At 44.8% G+C, this 11647-nt stretch overlaps 1 protein-coding gene across 3 annotated transcripts in view; it reads left to right on the top strand.

The window, feature by feature from the left end:
* LOC138958369 (disco-interacting protein 2 homolog C-like) overlaps positions 1 to 11647 on the top strand; it is a 122110-nt gene that overhangs the window by 4661 nt on the left and 105802 nt on the right. For 2 of the 3 annotated variants that reach the window (XM_070329488.1, XM_070329487.1), the window contains exon 1: positions 6 to 871. The exons of the other annotated variant lie outside the window; for it this stretch is intronic. In XM_070329488.1, the coding sequence (XP_070185589.1) occupies positions 751 to 871 (121 nt within the window). In that variant the 5' untranslated portion in view covers positions 6 to 750. Of the gene's footprint in view, positions 1 to 5; positions 872 to 11647 lie in introns of those variants that run through there. 3 annotated transcript variants of the gene reach the window in all.

Raw genomic sequence — 11647 nt, 5'->3', positions numbered from 1 at the left:
CATCTCAATGGGATACATTGTTCTGGGAGAATTGATTGATGGCTTGTCTGTTGTTCCCAGTGTGACGTAAGCTTGCTTTTCAACTCAAGAGTGTGCTGTGTTTTCCCCAAAGAGTGGTGCCCACTTTTGGAATGGAGTATCCTAGCCACGGATCGTAGTGGCCGGTTAGGCTTTGTTGCTCGCCCATTGGGTGCCTACATGTAGTGACTTTGATGAGGGTCGCTTGAGATGCGGAAGCTGGCGTGGTCATGGTCTTTTATTGGAGACGTGCTGTGAAGGGCTTTAGTACAAGATGACAAGGACGCAGCTAGCCTTGTGGATATTTTCATTCTCAGTCCTCGGCAGTACCATCATATTGTTTCACTGCCATCTGTGAAAGGTGTCGGATTGTGATAACATTTCATGTTTGAAACATTGTTGCTTCAGAAGGAAAAATAGCCGCGAAAGTGTTGGTACAACTACAAGAGTTCAAAGAAGACAAACATATGACGTGTACTATAGTTGGACAATTTTCATCTTGCTTCCCCAACTTCTTTGAACAGGAAGGTTTATAAAAATGAAAAAAAGAACCAAGAAACATGTTGAAGTACATGTACCATTGTGATACTGATCGACTTGAAGGCTCTTAGCATACTGTCAGTTAGAAAGAAAAAAGTTGCCGTGAATCAATTTTATCACGGTCAGGAAATTAACGTGCCTTTGTATTATCGGTTGGACGTGTGGGTGTTTGAAGCATTCTGTGTCTGAAAAATGACGATGGTGTGGCCGGAGATCCGTCCAGCCGGCAGTTTCGTGGAAGGGAGAAAGGAGACACACAAAACGGGTTTGACCAGTAACAGGGGCAGCCTTGTATCTCTCTCATCATTACCAGGTTACTACTGTCTTATGGCTATACTGGTTATTTGGGGGGGGGGGGGGGGGGGGGGACAGATTGCATGAACGTGTAATGACAGTCCAATTCCAGATTGAAATGACTGAGGCATTTGATAAAATGTTTGAGTATAAAACTTCTTCTTTTTACATTTAGTCAAGTTTTGATTTTGTCTGCTGTTTGTGCAATGTGAACAGCAAAACAAAACTTTGATGGGCAGATTGAAACAAACGCATACGTACATGTATGTATGTATGTATTTTTCATTTCCTTTTCATTAGGGAAGGAAATGTCAATGCTAATACTTTAATTTGTAGTCTCACTGGTTTGGACTAATCTAATTAATCGCTTGTTATTATGTTATTTTTGTTATCTTGTTTCCATCAGTAGCTGAGCTCCGAGCGAAGCCGTCTGAAGGTAATTAAAAGGGCCTTGTCTAATTGGCTTCAGTAATGAAGCGTGAAGAGGCAGGTTGAGCGGCCGGGGGAGCAAGGTGAAGGGAGGAATGAAGGAACTTCTGAGCAGCATGTGCTTCAAGCTCAGATGACCTCCCGTCCTCTGGGAACATCAGTCAAGAGAAGGGTGGGGTAGGGTGGGTCTCCAATTTGTTCAGCAGCTGACCTTGCAGAGCAAAGGTAACTGGTGCAGTTCACTGCAGATGGATTTATTAGGGAGGATAATTATGCTGTAAAGCCTGTCACTAATGATTTGAGCCGGGCCAGTATGCTTACATGAACTTTTAAGGCTGGATAATGTACTGTTTACTTTTTTGACAGAATGGATATTCGGCTGTCCGTCTCCATCTATAAATTTGGTCTCTTGAGCCCCTCATTTTCTCAGCCTACATGTATCTTTTACGTGCAATGGGAATTTGGCTGGTTTCTCCTCGATCAATGTAAAGATGCCTGCCTGAGATTTTTTGACACCTTCCCAAGCATTTTCCCTCGCCAGACCTGTCCCGAAAAACGGATGAGATGAAATATTTGCCACGGGGGCTTCAGGTAGGAAAGGAGGAAGCACGGAGGGGAAATGATTGCGTGCACTACTTCTCCCTCCTTGGAACGGCGTGTTTTCTGTATGAAGAAGTTGTTGGGCCGACAAGACAAGGGCAGTGTTTGTATTGAAGCCCCGCGGACCGCTTATTGGAGGCAGCTGCATGGCGCTGCCCTCCTGTGTTTGCTAGCCATCACGATCAAATTGTTCCAAGGGTCACTGCTGCTTTCATTTCACCCGCTGTCATACAGTGGGGAAGTGTGAGAAAGACACGACTTGTTGGTTTGTCACACTTAGTTTTAGCTTTGCCGGCCCGGACGGACGTAGATATTTGCGTCATGATTGGTGACTTTTGAAGTCTTTCTGTTTCTGTCCATCCTTTATCCGTAACGGAAACTGGCAAACTGGTATTTGAAATTACACAGCAAAACTTACAAAACCGGGGACTGTACTTTGTTTGCATACAATTGAGTACAACTTGTTGAATGTGCAGCTCAAATGTCACTTGTATACATGTAAATATGTGTCTAACTGATTAATAGCATGTCTGATGATGTTATAAATGGACGCGTGAACACATGCGTACACACACCCTTACTGTTACACAAGTACAAACGCGTACTTCTGCAGCTGCGCCAACCCCCACCCCCTCTATCCCCCTCACCCCCCACCCTCACAATCACACACACTAAGCCGCAGCCACACTAGGTTCGAGATACAGTGAAGCCCACCTTTGATGCCCTTCGATTATAAAGACTCCATCCTGTATTCTAAGAGTTTCTGTTCTCAACTTTTGCGAATTTTCCCCAATTTTGTAACTCCCTCCTTTTGAAGACCTGATTTTCTCAGATTTTTGGAGGCCTCAAAACTGATGGGGGTTCTACTTGCTGTGAATCCAACCACAACATACGCGCCACATCAAACCGCTTTTATTGTTGAGAGGCTGCGTATAGATATATGAGTGAAGTTTTACTGCGTGACCATGGATGCCCGTTACAGTCGAAAGAGACCGCTATGTTTTACAGCTCGACATTCTGTCACGATGTTTCAGTCTTTACTGTAGAAGGATTTGCATTGAATAATCAATCGCATTCCTGTGTTAGGCGCTTGCAGCCGTTAGCCTCGAGGCTCATAACGCTTTCGAGGGGGTCGACATTCATTCTTGCTCGATTTATTTTGCAGTATTTAGCACCTCTGTGAAAACATTGACCTCCAATGGGGCGAGGGACGTTTTTTGTTTGCATCAAAATCTCGGCCTCGCAAGGCACTCCTGCTGCTGTTGGCCTTGGCAGTTGGCTTTTTCTTCTTCTTCTTTTTCTTTTTCTTCTTCTAATGGGGGTGGGGGATGGGCACTGGAGTTATGGAGCTAAAAGGGAGACACATGAAATTTGAAGATGGATCAAGAAGGTTCTGGGCTAGCGACCTTGATCTCATTGATTCGCGTGTGTTTGTCTGCTGGTCTTGCCATGCTGTTGCGGCTATTTCCATCGCTACAGACTGTGTATTGTTGGCGTCGATTGCTTAGTGATGAACTTGTCTGTTGTGGTGCTACAATAATGTCTGGTCAGTCTGTTAGAGCTATCTCTAGCGCTACAGCATATTTTGAGGTAGCAGGTTCAATTACTCTGTGTTGTTGTAGTGGTATTTTGGGGTTTTTGTTTTAATCCTGCTACAACAGAGTTTAGGTATGCATGTCCTGTTGTCTAACATAACAAAGTGTAGGTTTATCTGTAGCGTGTGTTGAGGTCGTCAGTGAGTGTTGTGAGTCACTTGGCCCACTGCTGGGTTGGGTCTTTGTGGTGAGTCTTTGTCTCTCTCTCTTATCTGTCTATCTACACCTGCAGCGCTGTCAATGTCTGAGGCACAAGCAAAACAGTAAAAACAAAACAGTAACACAGGTATAAAAACATGGAGCGTCATCACAACCAGATATTGAATTATGCGGGCTGGCGTACACATACACACACACATACCCACACTTCACAGTTCTCTCTCTCTATTAAACAATGCAAGGCTCGCGTTTTAAGAAATCTTCTTTCCCCATTTACACATAACCCAGTTTAATGCAGGGAGCGACAGGACGAGATGCGCGGAAAGTGTAAAGTTGATCCCGTGCCAAGAAAAGACGGCAACAATGTTCCCACACCTACGAAGAAATAGTTCACCACCTGCGAACCCGATTGTCGATTCCGGTGATGTTCTGTGACTGTGGATCCTTCCGACTCCCTAGAGCTTCCCTGTACGTCGCTGTACAGAGAACGCAGCAGAAACCTTTTCCGCGAGGAAATACTGACAATGCACCGTAATTGTTTCAGTTTGTTTTAGCCGGTTATGATGTTTTTCCTCTAAACACAATAATGATGGCTTGCGACATTTCTCGGGCAAATCATTATCTCTTTCCGCGTGCCAGCAGTTACGCGTTTCCTCTAGCCATCTGTGATAATTTTCTTGAAACCTGATACTTTTGTTCTTCAAAAATATCATAGAAAAATGATCCGGTCAGTCTTTGGTGCCATCAGAAACATGTCGGTATCACCAAGGAGTTATTGATGGCCGCAGGAGCGGACATCTATTGCAATGCGTTCGGAGAGGTGACATGAGTCGTTTGTTACCGTTCTCACGAGATCAGTTGTTGAAACCAACTTTGTTATCTGTGCTGTTCCGGAAATGAGCTGCGCTTTTTTGGAATTCAAACAGTATCATGTCACTGTTGTTATTTGCGCATTGGGTACAGTTTATTCACAAACGATACGGCACGTGCTTGTTCATTAAGAACACGGTATTCATGTTCTTCTAATTATTGGCAGTTAAGGTGATCTTTTTTCCCCCATTGAAGTGGTGTGTGTTCTTGTTCTTCACATTAATTCACGGTTTATTAGCTCTCTCGCTCGCTCGCTCGCTCTCTCTTTCTTTCTTTCTTTCTCTCTCTCTCTCTCTCTCTCTCTCTCTCTCTCTCTCTCTCTTTCTTTCTTTCATCTCTCTCTCTCTCTCTCTTTCTTTCTTTCTTTCTTTCTCTCTTTCTTTCTTTCTCTCTCTCTCTCTCTCTCTCTCTCGCGGCGAGATGTTTAACATCACGCAGTAAAAGGAGCACGACACCTCGGTACACATTCCTCTTTCCCATGTGATTAATTGAATGGGATTGTGGGGGCGGAAATGATTTGTATTCCCTACCTGGGCTCTCAATCAGTCAGGCAGTGACCCGGGCTCATGTGTCGAGGTCACTGCTGATTTACCTGTACCGGTTTTCCCTCCTACTTCTAATTCAAACAGTAGTCGGGCTAGAGTCTGGCGACTGAATGACTAATCGTGTTGGCTCTCTCGGTCAGTTTAGCCTCGTGGAAAAGGACAACAACAACACTGAAAACAGCATGTGCGCGCACGCACGCGCAAGCACACACGCGCACGCACGCACACATACACACACACGCCCATGCATGCACGCACGCACGCCTATCCAAACACACACTCTTATACACACACACACACACACACACACACACGTTATTTATTTATTTTTGAGTCACTTGAGAAAAAGTGACTCTATGTAATCGGTCAGTGTTAGTCTGTCCGGCCGGCCGGCCGGCCGTCCGTAGACACAACCTTAACGTTGGACTTTTCTCGGAAACTATCAAAGCGATCGGGCTCATATTTTGTTTAGTCGTGACCTCCAATGACCTCTACACTTTAACGATGGTTTCGTTGACCTTTGACCTTTTTCAAGGTCACAGGTCAGCGTCAAAGGAAAAATTAGACATTTTATATCTTTGACAAAGTTCATCGGATGTGATTGAAACTTTGTAGGATTATTCTTTACATCAAAGTATTTACATCTGTAGCCTTTTACGAACGTTATCAGAAAAACAAGGGAGATAACTAGCCTTTTCTGTTCGGCAACACACAACTTAACGTTGGGCTTTTCTCGGAAACTATAAAAGTGACCGGGCTCAAATTTTATGTGAACGTGACTCATTGTGTTGTGAATAGCAATTTCTTCCTGTCCATCTGATGCCTCATATAATATTCAGAACTGCGAAAGGGACTCGATCGAGCGTTTGCTCTTCTTGTATATATTTGTTTTGACTGACTAGACCCTGAATAGCAGGCATGGCTGACCATTATGATTTAGCCGACATTAAGATATTCACGGGCAGTTCGATTGCAAGGATAGCTGCATGCTTCGTTGTAATTCTGTGTTTGTTGGAAATACACCTTGACCTGTTTAGTGAGCGTGGCTAGCCTGCTCACTCACTCAGGTGTGTGTGATCAGTCTTATACATTACCACAGACCCCTCCTTGTCCCTCAACGTGTGATTAGTTTAATCAAGCGTAGGGCTCAGTGTCTGAAGGTTGTAGTACAGGTTTTCTGCCAAACGTACTGTTTGTCCTTCTTGTTCTGTGCTTTTGTGTGTATATCTCACTACGATTGACCCATCCCCACACACGCACACAAAGCACTCTGCGTAAAACCCTTTTCAGTGTGTGGTTTTCCTCCCTTTTGGGTAGCCACCACGGCTTCCCTGTAATAATCTTTTGTCGTAGATATGCATGCACTTCTGAAGCAACGCAAGCCTCTAATTAACGCGCTGTGCCTGAAATTTAAAACGTGTTTGCGTGTATGCCTGTGTGTGTGTGTGTGGGGGGGGGAGTAAGCAGCATCAGCAGAGACTCTAACTGGGGTGGGGGGGTGTTTGAGGTGGGATGCAGCTTCAGCCAAGATTCTCATTACAATGTTCACATCAAGTTAGCGGGGGGGGGGGGGGGGGGGGGGGGGTCTGTGCCCTTGCATCTAAGATATATTTTAGGCTTCAAAATGTCTTTGCTTATATGAAGGGACAGGAGACTAGAAGAGAGATTGCACCAACATGTATGACATAAAAGACAGATAGGAGAATGGAGTCGTCACTCAGACGTAGTCGGAAAGGAGATAGAAACAGTGATGGGAGGGGCGCAATTAGATTGCAGCCATTTGCACAGATAAATCAGAAGCATGGCCATTAAAGTTCCAGACAAACATGCTGACACGCTAAACTGGCCCACTTTGTTCTCTGGAGTCCGTATTCGGTCACTTCATCGTCATCTTTGACAAATCATTATCAGCCCCCTCCCAGGGAGCCGCCCCGTCTGGAAGTGGAAGCATCTCTCTCTCTGACAGGTGTCTCGCTGGACTATCTCTTCATCTTGATGGCTGGTTCTGCTCGTTAGTCCGGTGGAGATACTGCTACATTAGCCCTTTCATCGCCACCCATGTCCAGCCCTTTGTCTTTGTTTGCCTTGGCTGCTCACATGATGGAGTGTCTGTTGCACTGAGCTTAGTCAAGAAAATTCACAATCATGTCAGTTTGAGCGGAGACTGTGTTCTGTGCAGTCCTTGGTACGAGTTCAGTGTTCTTGTGACTTTGAGTGCCACTGCATCTTCGTTCTGGAGACCGGTGTTTCCAGTGGATACATTTGAGATGGTCCTTTTGGTACTACGAGAGTACGTGATTTGCTGAGCACAGAAGGGAACCTAATTAATCTCCATGGCAGGCGTTGGTGGCAACAGTAAGTCTGCATTTCGAAGTATCACTATGGCCGTTTTCTTGTCAAGAAATAAAAGGTGCAAGGTTGTAATGAAATGACTCTATGGCATGGTTTGTGTTCTTTAGGTTGTACGACGTATTTCGTGGCTGTTTTCTTTCAGAAAGCGTTTTGTCGGTTTGGGGGGAAATGTGTGAGGGTTGTAGAGACGCTTGATGAATGAAAAAGTGTGTCAACCGGCTGATGCGTTTCGTGTGCCAGATTCAAAACAATCGATATCGGTCTGTCCTGGAGATGGCAGCTTAAAGTAGCGTTACACAGATCTTACTGGTTGAAGCACCCAACACCAGAGATACGTCTTGTCTTGTCTTGTCTTGTCATTGCTAGAAAGGTTCGACATTGTAGGGTCAGTCTCGTTTCTGAAAGTGTTTTCTTCCTGTTAGATCTTGCCGGATAACCGATATTCGTCTGTTCAAGTGACGACAGGTCAAGACTAATGTCACACTGTTGCTGGTCGATCCTGTTGCTGGTCGATCGGTCGTGTGGCACCAATCATTCTGAATCTTTCAGTCTTTGTCAATAAGTCTGTTGGTTCGGGCTTCCGTCTGTCTCTTATTTTGTCAGGTTGTGTCAGATTGAAACTGGTCGGTATTCGTCTGCCTAGGTGATGCCAGTTTGAAGAATGTAATAATATCACAGTGCTGCTGATCGATTCTCCATGTAGCACCAATTACGTCAGCCTGTCTGCTGTCGATAAGAAGAACAAGAAGGTCTTTTCGTTTCGGGCTTTCGTTTGTGTCCACTTCAGGCTTGTCGTCCTCCAGTCACGCCGGATTGTCAACCAGTTCATATTCACCTGTCCAAGCGATGGCTGCTGAAATAGTGTGGTACTGCTACTGGGCAATACGCCACGTAGAGCATTAGTGCGGACAACCTTTCTGCCCTTGCCAAGAAATTCTTATCGTGTCGCTCCGTCTTTCGTAGTTATCGTCTGGTCATGCAGACAATTAAGCCATCCAGTATTCTTGTGTCTCATGATTTGATGGCTGCTGAAAAATAGTGTCACGATGCAGGCGGTCCATTGACCACGAAGCACCGATCTCGTCAGCCTTTTTGTCTGGGCCAGGAAGGTCTGTTCCTTTCGGATCCGCCTGCTGTCCAAACCTTATGATCTGTACCAGTCGCTTTGTGTCAGTCGCTTTGTGTCTTGTCTTTGTGTATTGCGTCACCTACGGGAATATATTATTATGTCTTCCTCGCTCTCTTTTCGCTTTAGAAAAAAAAATATTCTAAAGAAGGAACAGGACAGTCTTTAATAAAAATGCAAAAAACACACACAGGTTTCATGGCTAAATTTTGTGAGACTGAGAGTGACCTTGTACACCCGTGATAGATTTTGTTTTGTTATTGTATACGTGACGAGTGATATTAGGGAGTGAGTCTGAATCCAAGTAATGGACATTCCGTGTAATGCTGTTCCTTGGTTTTATATCATTGGTATTTTTTTTTTTTTTGGGGGGGGGGGGTGTTGCTTTTCTGTCTTTCTTGTTTTCACGAGAAGGAGCGAAACATATTGCCATTTCTCTGTTTCAAGGTTTGATATTAGCACAAGATAATTGCAGGCATCTGGGAGCATGTGTGTGTGTAATATGTACTGTGTGTGTGTCTGGCTGTATTAAAAGTTCATCTGTTCATAGGCCACAATGTTATATGGCGACCTTTTGGCCCATCAAAAACATTTGTTCTCACTTATTCATGACTCCGTTGTTTTGTTTTTCTCTCACAGTCACGCGTTCATTTTCTCAGTTATCACTGGGTTCAGACGTTATCGCGGTTAGTCTATGCGCCTTGTTTCATTAACCTAGTAGGTCAATCTTGCCAAGTTCGTCAGATCGGAAGCTAGCGTGTGTCACGTAGTACACACCCCACGCATTGTGATTGAATTGTAATTGTTGTACGGATCAGGACCAGAACTGCGTCATTCGCGACCCCAAAAAGTGTACAGCACGACTTCTTAATTGTTGACAGTGTGTTCACCTAAATTCTCTCTCACGCCGCTTATTTGTTGTCGTGATACACAAAACCTAAGTAGATTGCAAGGAGTGGTTGTTGACTTGGGGCCTAGAGACTCGAAGGACCACGGTGATGTTAGGGAAAAAAGTATCCCGAGGAAAACCTGGGTTGGATCTCTGTATGTTTCTGTCTGTCTCTGTCTGTGTGTGTGTGTGTGTGTGTCTCTCTCTCTCTCTCTCTCTCTCTCTCTCTCTCTCTCTCTCTCTCTCTCTCTCTTTTTTTGTGTTGGTGGGTGGGTTGTCCTAAATTCCGTTTTTCCCTTCCATCTGGCGGGCCCCCCTGGGGACGATGTTTGTGTGCTTGTCTGCTATGGCGCCCCTTAATCGACTACCAGCTTTCCTCTCGTCGGCACCTGTGTATCGAAAGCCATGTGTGCTCATCCGCTCTGTGACAGTGGGATTGGGGGAACTTGTAATTGTGGTCTAGTCAGTCACTTCTCCCCCTTCCACCCCCCAACCCCTTCAACTCGCAGCCACACTTGTGGTTTTTTTGGCCACCCCTCCCCATCCTCTTCACCACGGTTACTGCACTGCATGGGGTCAGAGACTATGATGGGGTTTGGGCAGGAGGCGATATCGAAATTTGCTGATTCCGTTTTGAGACAGTTTATTTTAGTTGGGCAGTGTGTGAATGGGATGTGTTGTCCACACGTGTACGTTCTTATTAGATGTGTTCACCAGTTTTCACGAAAAGTCAGAGATTGTTCTTATTCTTCTTCGTTCGTGGGCTGAAACTCCCACGTACACTCGTGTTTTTTGCACGAGTGGAATTTTACGTGTATGACCGTTTTTTACCCCGCCATTTAGGCAGCCATACGCCGTTTTCGGAGGAAGCATGCTGGGTATTTTCGTGTTTCTATAACCCACCGAACTCTGACATGGATTACAGGATCTTTTTCGTGCGCACTTGGTCTTGTGCTTGCGTGTACACACGGGGGTGTTCGGACACCGAGGAGAGTCTTACTCTGAGAAATAAATCTCTCGCCGAACGTGGGGACGAACTCACGCTGACAGCGGCCAACTGGATACAAATCCAGCGCGCTACCGACTGAGCTACATCCCCGCCCTTGTCAGAGATTGTTTATTTGTCCTGCACAACGCATACTAGCACTCGCGCAAACATAATTAGATCTCCAAGATTTTGTCCCCCTTTCCCGTACTGTTTGTTTTCTCATCTCTTGGCTAGTTTATCGCTTTCGTGGCTTTATGAATGAGTCATTCCATTTTGATTAGAAAGAAAGAAAACCACGCTAGAAGCGGAAAGGGATCAATTTCCAGCGCATATTTCAAATTTCATTTTTTATGACGCATTCGAGCATGCAGAATATTACTACGGCTGTAAGCTAGCGTTGTTATTATTGAAAGGGCGATCATGTACAATTGTGTAACGATTCAGCTGTAAATATGTGTAATCCTTTCACCCAATCAGGGAAGCTTTTCTCCCCCTTTGAATGAAAGCAGCAAACCTGTTGCCCCCAAATATCACTTGGCAAAACGGAAACGAACAACGAGATGATTAAAGTTAATTACAGTTTCAAAAAGAATCGCTGAAAGACCTTGCTTGTTTTTTGGTTTTTTAATATTTTGGTTTTTTTAAAATTTCCTTTTAGTTCTTTGAGTTTCTGTGGGACAACATAGCCTGATGTCATTTGGAACCAGTAATTTAAAAAGTAATATAATAACAGCTTTCTGAATCTCTCAAACTGCCCTCATTTCCAACTGTTCCCATAAAGTTTTCCTGTGTGATTTGAAGTCATTTAATTCTGTTTACCCCTTCCTTTTCATGTTCATTTTTCTCCTTTGGAGGAGGAAAGAGTGGTTGGGGGAAGGGTGGATTTTCTAGGTTATTATCCTCTTAGCCACTGCTGCTTTCACGTGCCAGCAACATATGCTGTGCATTCCGAGAACATGTAATTCATATCAGCGTACGCAAGTTGGCGTGTAGAAAAGCCAAAGAGGTGGATGCTTTGCTGATGTTGAGGTTGGCAACAGGTTTTGTGATCAAGGGCCGCTTTCATTACAGCGTGAGGAAGGGCCAGACATATCCATGAATCACCGAGGAGCAATGCACAGATTTATTGCAGGCGAAAAACACTTGAGTTCAGGGGGAGGGGATAATCGTGTGTTTGAAACACTCGGCGAGACTGGGACAAGAGATGCACTGAGTGTGCGAACGTTTAGTCTGTGCTGTCGT

The sequence above is a fragment of the Littorina saxatilis genome, linkage group LG2 (assembly GCF_037325665.1).
Source record: "Littorina saxatilis isolate snail1 linkage group LG2, US_GU_Lsax_2.0, whole genome shotgun sequence".
NCBI classification, from domain to species: Eukaryota; Metazoa; Mollusca; class Gastropoda; order Littorinimorpha; family Littorinidae; genus Littorina; species Littorina saxatilis.
Note: the sequence above shows the minus strand (reverse complement) of the source record. Positions and strands in the feature narration are given on the sequence as shown.